Genomic DNA, 20,015 nt, shown 5'->3' with positions numbered 1-20,015 from the left:
CTCATTTCTTTGACGATTGATGATAGGCTGCGCAGATCGAACTAATATAGGTATCTCATCATCTTTTAAGACGTTAAGATTCTGCTGCCCACCCTAGCCTTATAACATTTTAGGAAAACCCGTAGGCAAATTGCAGAGAGGTTCAAAAGGGTATTTTATGGATGAGATTGAGAAGGAAGAATAGTACTACAATTGTCATCAAGAGCTCTAGTCATACAGAATGAACTCTATTTCCCTACAACTTGAAAGTTTAGTTCAAGAACTAAAAACCCTCTCTTATTTCCTCCAACCTAGTCAGAATTAGATCATCCTATCATCCTGATCCATGCATAAATATACACAAGATATAATAAAAAGCCAATGTCTAGCACAAAGAACATAAAAAGGGAAGTGATCCAATGAAGCTCATCATTTCCATGCTGAAGATACTACCAGTATTTTCTCCTCCCATCCAAAGTGGAGGGCACCGCCCTCCTCCTTAATCTTATACCTGTCACAGTATTGCTTCAGAAGTTTTCGGATGGCCTCGTTCACATATGCACTCAGTGGATACGACTGGAATCCAGCCATCATCATCCTTGCCCTCCATTTCCCTGCGACCTCATACCTCTCTATCCTTTCTTCACCTTCACATGCCACGATATTGACAATGTCTCGTGCAAGGCACTGCCTTTCCACATTTATCCTGTCTGGACTCTCCCTCGGTAGTGTTGCATCGAGTGATTCAAACACAGCTGAATAATAATTGTAGGCCTCAACAAACCTTGGGAAAAATGGGGCAGTGTTGGTGTTAACATCTTGCTCGACCACTGTCACTAGTTTTGGATTCAAGCTCTTCACCATGCGTAGGAGCTGGTCCCTCTGGTTTAATGTTGAGACACTCTCATCAGGCATGTGGTGGAGCTGGAAGGCAAAGTTGACAACAAGTGCTTCACTGGGTCTGCAGTCCAGCATTGCTGGGGTGACATCTTCAGTCTTGGCTGGTACAGCTCGGAACTTAAATGGCACCCCAAATGCCTCAGCAAACTTCTCGAGTCGCTGACCAATAATGTTTAGGCCACCGACTGTACGTTGCACTGACTCTGGGTCATCCACTCCAGTTATCCTTACATTGGGCAGCTTACCTGGCCGAGCTGCAAAAGCTTGTATCAGCGTGATGTACTGGCTCCCCTGGTTTATGTCAAAGTCTATAATATGGACTCTTTCTTCATCTTTGAATGCCTCTGCTATTGCACCATTGGCAGCCATGAACCCAAACTTGAAACATGGGCAAATTTCAAAGAGGATCTGCATTGCTGCAAGACGGTCCAAAGTGGGTGGCTCCTTGCATTTCAGAGCCTTGTATAGGAATTTGCCAGATGCAGCCATGCGGGCTGCAAGGCCTTCAACCATGTAGGCTGCTATCCTCTGTGCAGGATCTCCTTGGATGGAAACCATCTGTCTCAGCTCAGCAATAAGGGCTAATGCTTCTTCCATGTTGCCTTCTGAAATTGCAGCAGCACATTCAAAAAGCAACTGCTTAGCAGTTGGGGTTCTAGATGAGTTTGGGCTTGAGACATGATTCAATGGGGATGTCTCTTTGTTGCTACTGATGCTACTAAGATTAGAGTCTGAGGATGATGATTCCTTTGGTGAGTTGGGCAGTAGTAGATCCTTGATGGGGCCAGCCCATTCACCATCAATGTCCATGCTATGGTCCAGAACAAATCGTTCATCGTCATCGTTGTCATTAAGGAGCTCCCTCTCCAGTTCCTTAAGTTTAAATGTGATATCTTCATCATCATCATCATCATAGTCTAATACTATATTTTCAGGGCTCTGTCCGTAGTATTCGGATGACGATTGAGATTGATAGCCATCAGGGTGTCCAATGGCTGCAAAAGAGTCAAATGAGTTCTGTACAGTAGCAGAACCTGAGCCAGTCATTAGCTGATAGGATGATACACCTTGTGGAGAAAACATGCTTCTTGAAACATCAGTGCTCGATGGATGACGAAACTCATCCTGTGAAGCAAGAAAATCTTCACCAGGGGATTCAGAGAAGTACTGCTGGTTGTAGTTCTCACAACAGTAAGATTCAGGTCCATACTTGAACTTTTGTTTATCTGAACTCAAGGCTTGAGAAGATAATCGGGTGCTGTCACTGCTGCCTTTAAGCATGTAGAGTTGGGATTTGCCATATGAAGTGGAAGATGGATCTGCAGGCTTAACTAAGGACATTTTATCCTTGAAGGCACTCAGAAGTAGCTTCAAAAAGAATTAACTATGAAAATCCCTGGAATGGTCTCTGTATCTTGTCATGTAAGAGATTCTCAGCAAGTAGAGCAGCGGTAAAAAATGATGAAAACACCACTGAAGCTGCCAAAATGCCTGGATTTAGCCAAAGGGTGGACAAAGTGATAGTTAGCAGACTGCTATGATGAAACAATATAGGATTTTATCTCCTACTTTAACCAAAGCTGAATGAAAATCCTTAACTTTCATAGCCTCTGTGTGCTGGAATTATTCTGCAGTCAAAGTAATACATACATATATATATATATATATATTATTTTCCAGCTAAGATGTGTACGATACTATTCCTACTCGGGTTGTGACCAGAATTCATAGAAAACTCATAACATTTAGAACACTCATTTATATTTCTCCTGTCCCCCTCCATTTCTAACTCCCGTCACCTTCCCATGTGCAACCACCAGCTATGACAGAATTAGCCAGTGATTCCCTCCTCAAAAAAGGGCATACCCAGTGCACGAGGCTCCCGTCATTGCGGGGTCTGGGGGGGGTCATAATGTATGCAGCCTTACTCCCGCTTCGCGGAGAGGCTGTTTCCAGACTGGAACCCGCGACCTATAGGTCACAATGGAGCAACCTTACTGTTGCGCCAATGCCCGCCCTCGTTTCCGTCCTCATACAGACTGGAATATGACCATCTGCAGCCAATACAAACAGGAGCCATGTTGAGCAAGTGATGATGCCTGAGATTTGTTTACACACTAATTGTCAACAATCCCAAAAATGTGCCTAATGAGAATTCAAAGCATAAGTAGATTACTTTTCATTCTTTGATAAATTTGTTAGGATTTAGAAGAAGATGAGATATAGAGAAGGTGAGGTTGAAGGCTACAAAACAGCTCACTAGCCCAGTAAGGAGTATCATTGAAACCCATGTAGTAACAGCTTAGGCTGCACTTAGTGAAAACCAAAAGCAGAGAGTCCCTAACCATTCTCTGCTTGGAGCGCTCATCTGCAAGGAGATTACCAAATCTATCCCCCCTAGCTGAATTAAACATTCAAAAACACACAAGAAGTCGGGCTTCTCATCAGAAGGACTGGTACTAATGTAAGTGTTTATGGATGTTGATGTGCATCTTGCAGGTCCATTTTCTCAGATATGTCAATTGTGTGGTTAGTACATTAGTTGGAAAACACAATTTTTTAACAGATCTCTCTTATTTACGCGCACAAAGAATTCACAACTATAGCATTTACCCTACTTTAAGCCATTTTTCCCAGATGATGTGTGACCACCTCCAACTGCCCCAAGAAACTACAAATTATCTGAATAAATGTGGTCAAGATGGATTCTTGATAATGAATATATATATTACAACATGCACAATTTTAATTATTGGTCACAAGCTACTACATCTGATAGCATTAAAAACTCTTCCATGAGGAAACTGGATTTTCTTGTAGCACATGTTCACAAACCAAACTTTTATCAGACCACAGAATCATGCCCATTACCCCATGCAAATAGATCATTTTAAACCGCATATTACTCCGAGTAATAGAGTAATTCAACCTGAATGAGAATCAGATGTTAGTATCACACCATTAAGTCATTATGACCTTCATTTGGGTTTCTTTTGTCCCTATGATCACCATATATATGATATAACATATGATGCAAATACAAAAAGTGAATATGACCTTCATTTGGTATTTCTTTCGTCCTTAGATCACTGGATATATGATATGACAGCAAATACAAAAATGAAACATGGGAATGGAATAGCTCTTAATAATGCTATTTAGCCAAAGAGCAACAATAATAGTAGCTGAAAAGCTCATTGATCTGATTACTTATGCACTTGATCAACCATCTTGATGAGCAGCCCACAAAGTTTGAACATTCACATCTCTGGCAGACTAGTTTGGTCTTTCAATATAATCATAGAATGATTTGCTTCAATCAGTTCAAGTCCAAATTCAAGGCTTACACCATAAATGGCGACAGATGAGAGGTGTGCTGCATGAACAGATGAGAGGTGTGCTGCATGAACAGATGAATGATGAAGTCTTAAAATAGGGGAAAACTTTCCAGGTCTTCACAGTCCAGAGGGTCTCTGGACCGGCTCAAATATCTGCCATGTGACTGGTCAGATGGATCTGAAATTCTCAGGACAGGTAGACCCCCAAGGTCCCTACTCACATGTCAAGTGTCAAGCATCCATGAAGTTGACCAAGTGGAAAAATAAAGCATTAAAAAAATCTAGGACTACCGATAGGGTTTATGCCAATGCTTGGACTAGCAAGGGTGTGCATGAAAAAATGTCAAGATACAGGGAAGAATCTCACATTCAGACACCTTCAGGAAGATTTAAACAAGACATTTAATTATGTAACTAATCAAAATCTCGAGACACGGAAAACCAGGGTATAAGGGCAGTAATAACCAGACTTCTCATAGCATAGGGGACTTTTCTACTTCATTACCCCTTTTGATAGATCACCATATCTATTTACAATCGATGAATCCAACACACTGAAAATTGTGCATCACTCAATATCAAAATAGCAAGATGCCTGACAAAAACATCTGAGATTTTATACGAAAATCATAGAATAGGATTGTCTTCTTCAAATGGGAAGAAATAAGTTAACCGGTGATGGCAAGAAACTTTACTTTTCTCTCATGTTACAAGGTATTAGAGTCAAGTTGGGGATGGAAGGGAAGGGGTACCCTTTTTTGACAATCTGTTCGACCTATTCTTCTTTTCATTCATGAAAGATAAGACAGTTCACCTTTTGTCACTAAGCACAAATTATTTTTCATATGGTAAGAAACTCATTCAATGTGAAGAAACACAGAACAATTATTAATTCTCATTCAGTAGACATCAGAATATTCTTGTTTTTCAATAAATATGTGGAGAAACAACAAGGTTTATTATTATTATTATTTTAATCTTTTGGTGGGTAAACCTAGTTGATAAGGCTGACACCACATAGTTGGGATAAGGCTGAGTTGAGTTGAAACCCAGTTAATAGGTAAGCAAAGTTCTTCTTTCCCCTTGAAGATTTCATCAACCAAGAGTTAGGTTCTTTAACACATAACCATGTAACTAAACAATAAGAACTTAAGAAAATGAAAACAAACTGAGAATGAGTCAAAGCAGTAGCTAGTAGAAAAAATTGTCTGATTCATCTAAGCACAAATCGGAGAATCAGACAAGCTCTATCAAACGATACCTTAATCAACAAATGAGACCCACAGGAATTAAAATGGCAGAACAAGAAGATTAAAGAAAATCCTGCTTTTCTAGCAAAGCCAAACTAGCCAAGTTCTGAGGAACAAAAGCCTGGGTTTTCTTGGTATGAGGAAATAAATCAGATGGGTAGAAAACAAAACTTTCAGTAATATGCTGATTTGCAACATAGTGATATAGGCATAAGAACAGAAACATATTTATGTAGGGGAATATGTAAAGTTACCTTAAAATTGAGGTTGGAATACCCAGAAGCGTCAAGTTAAACTAACAGATTCAAGCCAAAGGAAGAACTGGGGAAAAAGGAAACGAACAAATAGAAAAGAATGTAAATATAACACGGTCACAAGATTAATTAAGCAAACAAAACAGCAAAGAAACTCCCAAAAAGGGAAAATTATATTGAGAAAGATCACCTAATAAAGAAGGAAGGCGTCAGGAGGAAGCCAATTAAAGAGATCATATCATCAGTCATAGCCTGAAATTTAAGGGATACTCAAAAGGAGAAAAACCTAAGACTTTGCATTGAAGGAAGAGAGAATTTGGGTGTTGACCACAGAATGAATGAAAGGAAACAAACCAAAGGTTATACTTTTATGGCAACCCTATATTGAAAATAGCAGAATTTTTAATTAGCAGAAAAGCAAGAAAGAGCTGATGAGAGCATACATCAAATGAGGAAAGGAAGAAGGGTTGAAGAAACCCAAAGAACCCAAAGTCTTAAGTTTGTAATAAGAAAACAATAATATCCAAAAGATGTAAAGAGGACATAGGAAGCAAAGTTTCTTTCCCAGAGGGTCCCACTCCCAGCTGCCAAACTTAGGAATCTGGGTCTGAAGTCTGAACGGTTCATATTTCTTCTTAAAAAACAGTCAATTTAATAAATAATTATATACCGCACCAAGAAAATCCAAGCTTCTGGACTGTGGAGTCTGGAAGAAAATTTTTTGTTTTTTGAAAGAGAACAACTCACCCAAAATAAACATAAACATACCCTGGATTCAGAGAATTTTCTAGCTAGTTTTCAACTACTCTTCCTCTTCTTCGTCTTTTTTTACTGTAAAATTAAATGTGTTTCTTTTTTTGATTTTTCGATCACTTCTCTTCTTCCTCTCAACATCTTTACTTTTCCTCCTTTCTTCTCCAGAAGTTCGTTCCTGTCTACAGAGACCCACTTGTCTTAAATACTTTGATGAAAGTCTTGACTGTAAATGTATCGTATCTTATCGGATCATATCATATCATGATCTTAATAAAGAGTTTTTAATTTAGGATGTCCTCCCTGTGAGAAAACATAGGGCATAAAGTGGGCCCTCCACTAACCAATAAATCTAAACCGTTGAATCAGTGGGATCATACTCAGGCATTCAGGGCCCCAACTCAACGTAGGGCAAGGGATGGTTACGATTTCTGACTAAATTGTGGAGTTGTGAAACTCTACTTATTAATGTGTACGTGTTTCATTAGTACATTATTAAAAAGGACACGTGTATGGCTTACATACAGAGAGAGTTTGACTGTTTCTTCTTATTCTCGGCATCTTGCCCTTATTATCATTTTTTATTTTTTGCTTTAGAGGAAAGGAGGAGAGGAAAGTCAAAGGTTTTCCACCAGGGTAATGAGTGAACCAAGAATCCCCCCCCCCCCTTACAACGCGTTGTGTTGCATAAATAAATCTCCACTCATTCAATGGACCCGCCCCTAGTAGTTGAGGTCTCAAAGATAATTCTTTTTAGCTATAAAATAAAATATAAAAAAAATATTATGCATTTATTAACCTCTTATTTTTCGGATTGCTCCAAGATTCAGAACACAGAATTAGAATCCGGATCGGTCTGACCTCTGAATGGATTTCAGAATGATAGATTCTTGGCACCTATGTTTTTATTTTTTATTTTTATTTTTAATTTATTATTATTAATATTATTTTTAATTTATGGATCCGCAAATCAGCTGGAATCGAGAATAGCCTCGATTTGATGTAGATTCTTGAAACCAAGAATTGGTCCTTCTCATATGTTCCAAAGGAGGTAAACATTGATAGTTCCTTGATCACGAAATCAATAACATGTAAAATTGTGTAGGGAATTAGTTTTTTGTCCAAGAGTGTGATCTATCTCTCTGCCTCAAAACAAGAGAGCCGAAGTGTTCTTTTAAATAGAAAAGAGAGAGGTAGACTCATGGAAGTATTGGCATAGACCACACTCTTTAACAAAGAACTTTCTCTCAATTGTTTTCTATTGTTTCAGTTTTTGGTTTCATGAGTTTTGTGTCCCTTAAGCTTGTATTTGTTCATCTTTTTTTATTTATTTATTTATTTTTATTTATAAAACTAAAATTGTCTTCCTAACTTCATGAGTTTTGGACCATGAATGGTTATGGTAGTGGGATAGGCATTATTATGAGAAGGAAAAAATATTTTTCTTATTTTATTTTTAGGCTCATGTTCTTTGTGCCGTAGTGGAGGGTGCACCTAGACACATGGGCTTGCCACTTAGGGGGACAGGGTGGTCATCACGTCCATCCCATGTGTCTGAGCGTAGCCTGCGCCCCCGGCATAGAGAACATATATTCTCCTTTAATTTTAAATAAAGTTTTATTAATGTTCAATTAAATAATAATAATAAAACAAAGAGATGGGAAAACCAAGCTGCATGCGTGGAATACAATCTCTCAGGTGAAGCAAATGAGAGCATGGGAGTAGTGATTCGTACATAAGAGGGTATCCATTCCAATATTCCATTATCCATTATCGAAGAAAATAGTGTAAAAAAAGAGAGAGTGTGAAAAGGAACTTGATACTGGTAGCGTGACTATCATTTTTTTTTTAAATTAAAAAAATAAAAAAACAAATAGTATCATCAACTTTTTTTTTTATGATAAAACAAAAATATAGCTTACACTATCTACATCATAGTCTAAATAGGCGTTACGAGCCAGATTCTAAATTAGGACCCTACACATGTCATCATCTATCCTTCTAAACTTTACATCTTGAGTACGATTTGACAAATACATAAGCTGTTTAAACCAAACTAACGGCCAGGCCCCCGGATTGGAATAGCGAGAGTATCTGGAATCAGGTCGTTGTCCACCCAGATCTCCTTGATTTGCAACCCCAAGTCCACCGCTCATTCACAACCTTTGCGAATCTCAAAAAGAACAACTCCTAAGTCTGCAGAATTAACAATAATTCTTGTACCAAAAAACTTTTTACACTACCAATGTGAGTGACTGAGGGAATCCCATTCCCACTATGACATTTGGAAGTATGAAAATACATGTATAATAGTATAATAATAATAATAATAATAGTAAGTGTCTTTATTATTAAGTAGACTCCGGACTCCAGACATTTGTATATGCACGATGCATTGTACGGTGTGTGCGTGCCTGACGGTTAATCTATTTATTGACATAAATACCGTTGTCTTTTTCTTTGTCTTGCACAAGACTTGAAGAAACAAACACCTACCGACCGTGCAGGTGAAGTGGTGAACCAAAGCTCCGATGAACCCACGATATCAAAATTATTTTTTTTTTAAAATTTTGTGTGTGTTTTTCAATATCTGGTTCATTCTCTGAAGAAAAAAAAATGAACCCACGATAACAAAATTTTTTTATTTTAGTTTTTAAGAATCCAAAAAAAAAAAAGAAAAAAAAAAAAAGAACAAAAAAAAAGAATAGAAACTAGAAACTAGGAACTGTTATCATGTGAGGCCTTGGTAGCTAGAAAAGGGTGTTGTAGGTTGAGGAATTCTTCCCGATATGGCGGATCCAATGTCAGATACCTAATGCCACACCATAATGTAAGTGACAGTAAATTTCAACACAAAATGATGATCCCATGCACACCACAATATACAAATTCGAATTATTGAAAAGTTAATAATATTCTGAGCATTATTTGAGTAAAAAGTAAAAACCCCCTCTCTCTATATATATTTCTTAAAATGGTGGAAGTTTTGTTTCAACATAATATAGCAATTTGGATCCTTCACTGCCGAGTTGCCTGACAGGATCGTGCTGTCAAGACACAATGAGATGTGCAATATTCATCTTATTTTCATTCGGATAAAGCGTTCGAACAAAGATAAGATAGACATTGCACGCCTCACCATGTCTTGACAGCACTCTGCTGCCAGTTAGCTCAACAGTAGAGGATCTGAATCCATAATATAAGTAGAAGGAATCCCACCACCACTAGGATCTCATAAATATTGACCTATACATCCCCGTATTCGAATAATATCCAAACTAGCCATCTTCCCCGGCCCCATTATTTCAGATCCAAGTCCCATATATAATCCGAAAGCCAAAACTTATGAATCGAATGAAGAGATTCTCTCATCAATTCATCCTGGGTGACAAACAAAACCAAAAAAAAAAACTCCTATCTATATTGTGATTGTTATAATAATGAAATAAATGTAAAGGTCCATAATTAATCCATGGTTGCATGCATTTATTTACATAAATTCATAGAAGAGGATGTGCATATACTTAAATGTATGTAATGGCCCATGTTAGATATATTGTAATAAAGGGGCATAAAGAAGAGAGATTGTACGGTCATGATTATTGGAATAGTCATGATCGTGAATGGGTTTCCATTGAATGGAGTTCCAGTACTGAATGGGTTCCATTAATTGAATGGGTTTCTAGTGAATAGATTTCAGTGAATGGGTATCAGTGGGTCTCTATATAAACCAAGGCAATTCAGCCATTCAACACAACATTTTTCGTTCTCTCTCTCTCTCTCTCACACACACAACCAGAATCTCTTTAGAATTCTAAGTTAGTTCTTCAATGCTTTGTTGAATCCTGAAAGTGAATTTGCTTCAACCGTGTAGAGGCAAATATCTCCTTTAAGACAAGGAATACGCGTTCAAAACAGTTTATAATTTCCTTCTTCAAACAGAATTTTATCTATCAGCCCATCCATCATCGTCCATGAAATTAAGCATGCATTCATATATAATAAGATGTGCATGTAAGTTACTGTATGTTTATAACATCTTGTCAGCTCGATCATGGTAACAAATCCTTTGCATATACAGAGAGAGCATCGACCACTTGCTGATGCGTATCTCACTATTGGATCTGCAGTTTAGGGCTTGTATGTAGTTTTTTTGCACAAATGCTGGGCAAGGCTGGATCTCGATCAACGCTGATCAGCTTGGTCAGGCCCATCCATGGCCCAGCTCATCACATCTCCAACCTGCAGCATATACACAACTGCCAAGAGCTGGTCCGGGACGACGACTTTGATCATTTGGTTGGCCCATTGACCAGATGTGTCATGTGTGTAGATAAGTATGCTCACCTATTTGACAATATTCTACAACCACCCTGGTTTAGGTAGATCGTACTACCTTATCGTGTGACTTCTGCGTCTATACATAGTTCTGCCCTGCACTATAGAAAATACCGCCCTACCCTCATAGAATGATGGAATTTCCACCCAGATCAATGCTTGTGTGTGTGTGTGAATCCCACTGGCCAACATGCACATGTAGGTATATATATATATATATATATTAATTGTTCCAGCCATCCAATTGGGATATTGATCACAATGCATGATGAGTATGATATTCCAGATAGATAGGGTTGCACAGGCTGCCCAAGTGCTTGGGCGTAGGCTGCACTGCGACACAGAGAACCTTCTTTATACATATATTTCTCGATGCGGTCCAGCTGCCATCTGAACTGATAATGTTCGTTGGGACGTTAAGGTGGGCTGAAACAAATTACAAAACCACATGCTCATTAATATAACACATCAAAACTGAGAGATTTATTTTCATCAAAAACAAAAAAAAAAAAAAAAACCTTAGAGATTTATTAATTAAATACAGACCAATACCGGGAAATGTGATTGAGAATTAATAAGGATAGCTAGCTAGCTACTCTCCCTCCCTGATCAGCTAATTTGTTGATGAATTTGTAAGCAAATTCGGGAGCAATCTGGATATATAATTTCCAATTGTCAACAATCGACACCACCACCACAACCGATGATTCATTAATTAAAAACGTTAATTAATTAGGAGTAGCTAAGACATCATCATCATCTTCTTGTGGCAGCAATTCAATTATTAAGCTATATATATGTGAGAATCACTTACGCAACAGTTCTTGACCCTTATATTGAAAGTTAAATATTTTAATTGGAATTAATTAGTGTTAGTTCAAATAAGCAGGGAATGAATAAGAAGAAAGAGCCAATTAATAAGAAGGTAATTCTTATTTCTTAGGGGGTTACTTTACATGATGACAATGCATGTGTTGGATGATTGGTCCGACGTCCCATGTGACCATAATAAATAATTAAGCAACATTTATATGAAGGCAGCACCAGGAACAACCCCACCATATACAAGGACCCGGGGGGGGGGGGGGGGAATGAAATAAATGAGTAAAACAAACGATGGGTTGAAATAGCTTGGGCAGAACAGGTAAAGAGACCCATTTAAGTGTTGCATTGCATACATACATACATAAATACACATAGAAAATAGAGAATTTTACAGACACATCTACTGGATGCAGGATGCATGATGGTTTTATGTATTCCTTACAATCAAGAAGAGGGGGTTAATAAAAAATAAAAAAAGGTGTAGTTGAAGGTGAAACATTATTTTGGTTAGTTTTGTAATATCAATCTTGATTTTTGGTTAATTTAGTTAAGGGAAAAAGATCTCTATTTGGTGGTGTTTTCTACGCCCTCTCACAAGACACCGTGAGATGACACCTTTGCCCCTTGGGTAAATGCCCCCTGGGTAAACACCCAGACGTGTTCACCTATTGGCCCAGTACAGATCATGCGACCAAGTAGAGATCTCTTGCCCTTTAGTTAAATAAAAGATTTAGTGGATAAACCCCAAGAGGCAACGCAGTTGGCAAGGGACGAGCCCTAAAGAAACTGGAAGTCCTGAGTTTGACTCCGCCTCCCCCTTTGGGGTCACCTGTCTGAGAGAAAACTCGCTGATGAACATTGGGATGGATTTAGTAAAACTCTCGAATTTGGTCCAATGACACTTCTTCACTCGTAGCCACGTGGGAAAAGGTAGCTCCAGCAGTAGCATTGCACTCGGATCTTCAAATGACCAGTCGATCCTAGGTGGGTAAAGGCTTTAATTATCAGTTGATTCCAATCGATCGGGGTTTTCTCTGTTGCAGGCCAGCTTTTGACACGTACTCATACTTTTAGGATTGAGGGAGGAAGGAAGGGCTAGGGCTTCTTCCTCAACGACTTAATAATTCCCTCAATTAATTGCCGCCATGTGATAAGATATTACAGATGCTAGCACTATTGATTAAGATTAACGAATCCAGATCGTCTACGGCTTGCTTGCCCAAGTGTCTTATCTGAGTAGGAGTAAGTTGGTCATTATACCGCACCTCATTAATGCGCTGCTATGACTGTTACGGGCAGCAGACCGTAGATGATCACGATCCAAGATTAACCTACCTAGGTAGATAGGTAATTTTCAAGTTTTCAAAATCATGTGCAAGACTTCTTTAGTACTAAACTTGCGACCAATTTTTATTTTATTTTTTATTGTTGAATAAAGATAGATAGTTCGACATACAAGTCAGAGATTCCAATTCCAACTCCATTAAAGTCTAAACTTTTGTGTTTGTTATATATAGAAATTGAATATTGTACACCCAAAGTTCTAAAATTGCCCACAAATATAGCGTGTTACTTTCTTTGGTTCGTGAGAAATGAATCAAATTGCTTTTCTCAAGTCTCCCGGCCCCTTAATCCTAATGTTGTTTTTCATAATTAATATTGGTATGGGTGGCTCAGTTGCGTACCTTTACTTCTTCTATTTTATCTTCTAATAATGATTCTGTGGGTACGTGGCATTGTCCCATGATGACTATAAATGACTAATTATTATGGATTATCGATCCAATTTTTATTTGTGATGATACCTTTGATCATGTTACTGGCGAGAATGGATATATAGCCTTCTGTTTTATTAGGACTAAAATTTGACATGTGACAGACCAGGATTTGGGTTAAACTTGACTTAGCAAGCCCTGAGGAGGGAGCGCAGGGGCCACATGCGCGCAGCAGCCAATGAAAATACGTGCTGACATTTCGGGGATAGGATTTCCACCTTTCATGGGGGGCAGGGTGATCATTTCGTCCCCCACCCCCACAGAGAACACTTTTCCTATATTAACCACGGGTCATGTTCAAGTTAACCACTTAAAAAACACAAAAGTTGAAGGTGATCAATCACAAGAATACCAGAATACCTTGATTAACATGCTACAGACGTCAAAGGCAACATGATGTGAGGTATTCAATGCTTTAAAACTTGGCATGGGATAAGTAATTCAGGTTAACCGAAATCAGGATCGGTGGAATCCGAGTCGAATCGCCCAATATTCCAATCCAAGTTTTTAAAAGCTTCAAAATGTATCGAGTGCATTGGAGTTGCAGGGAGATCGAGGGTGTTAGTTTGACAAAGTTTGGGAACATACGCTTGTAATGGAACAGCTTTTGATCTAAGCTCTTGCCCCACTCCAAGTTGATCAAGCGCACGCCACCCATTTGCATAGACACCCATCGCAGCTCCTGTAGCTCGTAGGGTTTCTGATCTCTCTAAGACCATACTACTAAACCCCTTCCTGAAATCATAAATTAATTTCAATAATGTCCATTAATTGGATACTAAATAATAAAAGCAATACAAAATGATAGTTGGGGTGCAACTGGGCCAGGCTAGGCCCCGGTCTTTGAAAATCCAATCCAGCCCACGGTACCTTAGCCTTAACAAAGCCGGCCTGGGCTTGGCTTGGCCCGATGTGAGGCTGGGATTACCTCAGCCAAGCCCAGTCCTCCGGGTTTCCTGTGGGTCATTTGTTATTTCCATGAGCTTAGAATAATCAAAGGAAAAAAAAGGCCAACGTAGATCCCTCCACGTACATGCGTTCTTATTGGTCTCCATATTGGTGCAAATGCTTCACGATTACATAGCGATCTCTTGCCCATTAATTAATTACCGACCATATGAAGGAAAAGGGAAAGGGCAACCTGAGGCTAAGGATACTTAATAATAACCAGGGAGAAAAAACCTCTACTCCCACAATAGGTGGTAGATATATTATTGTATTCCTCAGGCTACTTCGTCCCTCTTATTCTTTTTCTTTTTCTACTTTTATTTATGCAAGGTTGGTGTTCTCCATGGAGGAGTGTCGCCACTATGTGCATGCATTGGCATCATGATGGCGGGATTTCTATTTTTCATGGGGGTGGGGTACTGGTCATTGTGCCCATCTCTGTGTCTGGGTGTGGGCGATACACTCCCCCTTTTAGAGAACTTACTTCCATTTATGTAAATCTACATTTTAAGATTTTTTATTTTGAGACTGGATCATGATACAATGTAAGTGACCCTGGAGGGTCTTGAACGGTACTTGTACAAGGACATGATCCGTGTTCATTTATTCTAAAGGAAGGGAGGGGTTCTAAGAGTCTAAGTGCCTACAGCTTTATCTACTTCTAGACACATTGATTATTTTATTTTTTTCTCTTTAAAATAAATAAATAAATAATTTAATATTTATGAACCTAGGATATGTTGTAGGCACAGAGAAATTTTTTTTTTTTATATCTTATTCTAAGCAAAATTGTAAAAAAAAAAAAAAAAAAAAAAGAAAAAAAAAAAGAAAGAAAGATAGAAGAACAAAAATAAAAAGTAGAAGGGTGCCTATGCAGGGCAAGGGCGGTAGCAAGGCCGCAAATTCCAGCTCCAACTATAACGATAGGCTTTTCTTCCGATGAAAAACTCATCTCTCTCTCTCTCTCTCTCTTCTCTCTCTCTGAGTATGTATTTCAGAAACACAACAACCATCTGCGGGCTGAATGAAAGTAACCTTTGGATACCCTCTCTAACAGCTGATTTATAGATAATTATTAAATACATTATATACCAGATACATGTGGTAGATATGTATTATGTATATATATTATAATCTATTACCCATCTCATGGAAAACCAGATAGCGTGACACGGTCGACTCCTGAGCACGTACCAATAATCAACCACCGACATTGCGGCACTGCGACTGCCCAGCAGTCTAACAAGTCTATATAGAATTGCAATATCTAATAATTATGTTTTGCGCCACAGAGAGCGAGGATGATGAGATTCTGTCCTCCCTTGGGTCACGCTAGCATAATTTATAACGGTTATTATTACCGGACTCCACCTGCTATCTACCATTCCAATAAATCTAATAATCTTCACGCTCACCCACCATACTTTAACAAAGCAGGTAGTTTAGACTACATATCAGCAAAGAAGTTCAAAATCCAATCCTTCATCTACTAGTCTTCTAAGTAGACGTCTCTCTCTCTCTCACAGTTGGGCTTGGGATCCCCCCCCACCCAGCCACCCAGATTATAGTTATAGCAAGTATCCTCCTACCACTCCTTCCTCACGCCTTGTATGTGGGGCAATGTGGGGCGCATGAAAGTACAGCCCGCTTTGGAAAAAGAGGAATCGGATCTGCTATCCCCGGTTTTCCCTCCCCCACTGTTCTTTCATAGCGCATGTGTTTTTTTTTTTTTTTTTTTAATTGTTGGTGCTCATGACACGTGGCCATCATTTGTGGTTAGATCATGCCACATAATGTTTGAATGGTATAGATTCACTTCTTGCCCCGCAGGGAAGATTAATGACTAACATAATGTTGGATGTGAAACTAGTTCCTGTACGTCGATGTTATAGAAAAAGAGTGATGAACTTTCCTGTTTGGGATTTCAAATCCATAAAAAATATATGGTTAGAAGTTACAATGTACTCTGATCGAGGGGAACCATGCATACTGTATCATTTGCCTCTTCGAGAGAGAGAGACAAATTCATGATTAAAAAAAAAAAACCTTTGGAGATAGAATAACCCATCACAAACAAATATAATTGAGCTTACACAAACTAACAAGGATGGATAGTTCGACGACATATTTTATGCATTCAATTAAGCAACATAATAATTATTATTTTTCAAACAACTGCTAGCTCAGTTGGTTGGTGGTATTGCAAGTTGGTGCATGCCCCCCCAGGAGGTCAAGGGATCGATTCTCCTGGATTGCCTATTGTGCCAAAAAAATGCACCTTTCTCCCCCTCCCCCCTCCCCCCTAGTTGTAGATTATGGGCTTGTCTTAGCCTTCCCCTTAGCTTGTAGTTGGCCTATGAGCCCTTGAGTAGGATAGTCCACAAAAAAAAATAAATAAATAAAATAAAATAAAAATAAAAATAATTATTTCACGTGCAGTTGGTTGAAAGAGCGTCATAGCTAGGCTAGGCTAGAGATCAATTAATGGTGAAGTTAAGATCATTCGATATCCATCTAGCCGGGGGAGGCCGGCCAGGGAACTATGAATTGAACTACAAATGTGTGTGTGTGTGTGTGTGTTACATAATAATGTAGGGTAATTGGGGATCCAAACTATATAAAAGCAATCAATAATAATAATAACAATAATAGTGTATAGTTGTAGTGCAACTGGGCCAGGCTAGGCCCCGGTCTTTGGAAAACCCAGACCAGCCCAGGGTTCCATTGGGCCCATCATGATCTGATGTCGGATAGGAATGTAGGATTACCTCAACCCAATCCTAGCCCGACCTTGGGTTGGGAGTTGGGACTTGGGACTTGGGATTTCTATTTCTTGTTCCGATTAAGAACCAGGTTGAAAAACCAGCCAAACCCTGAAAATTATCAGGCGGGCTTGGCCTTTTTCTGGCCTAAGTTACATCTATCCCTAATTCCTAGTAAAGATTTGACAAATTAATAGCATAATCCAAACCAGACCAAAGTGAACGGGGATTTTTTCCCTCTAAGGTTCCCTCACCCATACGGTTGTGAGGTTCTCTTTAGGGATGTTCGACATGTGTCAGAGAGAAATCCAACGACTTGCTTTTCATGACATGTTTACTTTGGTAGTTTCCATTGAACGTGCGACTCTCTCTCTCTCCTCTGTCCACTCTTTCCTCAAAACCACTCTCTCTCTCTCTCTCCTTTCTCCAGTGATGCAAATTCTAGTGTGTTGTCTCTTTGTGCATTTGAATTTACATAATAATAAATCTAGCCTCATTGACTAAGAGGAACACATTCAAGCTCAATCTCTAACACTCCACGCTCAACGTGCTGCAGCTTGATTGTGATGTCTTGCTTTACCCTTCCATATACTAGGCTGATAATGCTGTCCTTTACCAAGCCATTGTGTTTGTTAGCTATACATTTTCTGAGCTCAATGTACTCAGGGATGGTGAAATTCTCATGAACTTTGGTAGCAGTGACCAAGGGTTGGATGTCAATCTCAGCCTCTCCCATGCGATCATCTGGTGTGAATGTATCCTTGTCATAAACAAGCTGCAAACAAAGTAAGCAATGAAAATCAACAAGGATGTGGAAAGGAAAGCATATCGACATGAATTTTACTGGACATACACTTTGAAAATCAACAAGGATATGGAAAGTTAAGTTTCTCGTCTCTGCTTTTTTGTCTTACTGCTAATCCCATCTGTTTTAATGGTATTCTGGACTTGGAAGATTATTATGTTGGAACTTCTCGGTCTTCAGCCATTTGGTCTGAATTCTGGGTAACAGTTTGCTTCCTTAGGGTGATTAAATCTCTTGAATATCATCCCAAAAGTAAGCTATCCTCTATCCTGATTCTTGAGATAGCAACGTGAGACCAGACCTGGTCTTTCCAACCTCTGCCAGTGAGTTTCACAGTTTCATTCATTTATTTTTAAGTAAATATTCGATAACCGGGGTCGACTATTGATTATTCCTCGTCAGGTTTAGGTGTTACAAATCAGTGCGTGAAATTTCATTTTGAAAGGAGTTGGATCAAGTGATTTCTCTCAATTGCACACCAGGGAACATACAAGTAAAACCAACAACCAGAAAAGTTTTTTTTTTAAAAAAAAAAAAAACACAAACACATATTGGAGTACCTGTAGTGGAGCGAGACTGATCGATCGTCACTCTTCTCGGGAGGTTTATGGAGCGTCGAGAGTGAATCCAGAGAGTATAGAGAGAGGAGAGAGAGGAGACGTGAGAGTTGCAGTTTCACAATGAAACTGCTTACGTGGAGAGAGGAGAGAGAAGAGAGAGTGGTTTTGAGGAAAGAGTGGAGAGAGGAGAGAGAAGCGAGAGTGGTTTTGAGAAAAGAGTGGAGAGAGGAGAGAGAGAGATAGAGAGAGTCACACGTTCAATGGAAACTACCAAAGTAAACATGTCATGAAAAGCCAACCGTTGGATTTCTCTCTGACACATGTCGAACATCCCTAAAGAGAACCTCACAACCGTATGGGTGAGGGAACCTTAGAGGAAAAAAATCCGAGTGAACGGTGTGCTTCTCTCGTTCGCCAAATTGACTTTGCATGCCCTTTGCTGCTAGCCGCTTCTTCCTAGTAGTAGTTATTAGGGTTTAGGGTTTAAGCACAAGGTTGCTTAAAGCATTACACCCTGAGTTTCTAGTTTGGAATACCCAGATTGCTGCCTCCAACTAGTATTTATAGGAAACTAGGGTTTAGGTCAGATGGACTAATTACTAGATTATCCCCCACAACCTGAGTATTAATACAAGTAGGATTATATTAGAACATATGAAAGGATATTACATAAATACCCTTACATTAGTAGTAGAAGAAGAATTGAAGTACTAGTTTTGCTTCGGCTACTTCTTCCCTTTCCATTCTTCTTCGGCTTTTATTATGTGAAACTCTATTCTAAGGCTTACCTTATTGTAATCAATATTAGAGAAAACAAGGGAAGAGGAAGAAAAATAAAAAAAATAGAAAGAGAGAGAGAAGAGTACAGACCGGACCTATGAAGGGCAAAGGCGGTAGCAACTAGCAAGACCGCATATTCCGGCTCCTACTATTACGATCTCTCCTGAGTTTGTCTCCTGATCGAGTTTCTGTCTAATTAAGAACTAAACGAGTTTAACAAACCATTGGATACCCTCTCCAATGTATAGTTTTCAATACTTCTACATGTGCATGAATAGATTATTTGATTAAGGAAGAAAAAGCAATAAAGTCTATAATCTCATGGATCTGATATTCTGATCCTATGGTCCGGGTCTTGAGACTTATTAATACTGTGCTAGTGTAGTCTTATTAGCATGTCTCTGCAGTTGCTTTTTTTTTTTTTTTGCCCTTTTCTGTTAATTAATTAATTATATATATATATATATATAAATAAATGATATAATGTACTACGATCCTTTTCTATTAACATTTTCAAGGTCGGCGGATTGAAAAATAATAAGCCCACCTCCACCTCTAACACAGTACACAAATGGTGCTTTGCTTGGACAAAAAAGTCATAACCCGACAAAATGGTCCAAGAAATCTCTTCTTCTTTTGCTTCTTAAATAAATTAAGCATCTACATTCCCCCTCCCCCCCCAAAAAAAAAACAAACATATGTTAGGAGCTTACACAAACGGTTCATGCTTAAGTGGTAGAATAATGAT

The 20,015-nt window shown here is 38.8% G+C and overlaps 1 protein-coding gene across 2 annotated transcripts; it reads right to left on the bottom strand.

The window, feature by feature from the left end:
- Positions 1–253: 253 nt before the first annotated feature.
- LOC122640391 (scarecrow-like protein 1) lies at positions 254–5,799 on the bottom strand. Of its 2 annotated transcripts, XM_043833571.1 has the most exons (3): positions 5,722–5,799; positions 1,947–2,370; positions 254–1,874 (listed from the first exon to the last, which is right to left on the bottom strand). In XM_043833571.1, the coding sequence occupies exons 2-3, from the start codon at positions 2,218–2,220 to the stop codon at positions 409–411; spliced, it is 1,740 nt and encodes a 579-aa protein (XP_043689506.1). In that variant the 5' UTR covers positions 2,221–2,370; positions 5,722–5,799; the 3' UTR covers positions 254–408. The 2 variants fall into 2 exon arrangements, with proteins under 2 accessions (XP_043689506.1, XP_043689500.1); XM_043833565.1 differs by having other exon boundaries at positions 254–2,370.
- Positions 5,800–20,015: the final 14,216 nt, after the last annotated feature.

This window comes from Telopea speciosissima, chromosome 1 (genome assembly GCF_018873765.1).
Source record: "Telopea speciosissima isolate NSW1024214 ecotype Mountain lineage chromosome 1, Tspe_v1, whole genome shotgun sequence".
Classification (NCBI taxonomy): domain Eukaryota; kingdom Viridiplantae; phylum Streptophyta; class Magnoliopsida; order Proteales; family Proteaceae; genus Telopea; species Telopea speciosissima.
Note: the sequence above shows the minus strand (reverse complement) of the source record. Positions and strands in the feature narration are given on the sequence as shown.

What these genes read in the sequence shown, in the direction of transcription:
- LOC122640391 (XM_043833565.1), bottom strand. Translation starts at nt 2,220, where the DNA reads ATGTCCTTAGTTAAGCCTGCAGATCCATCTTCCACTTCATATGGCAAA.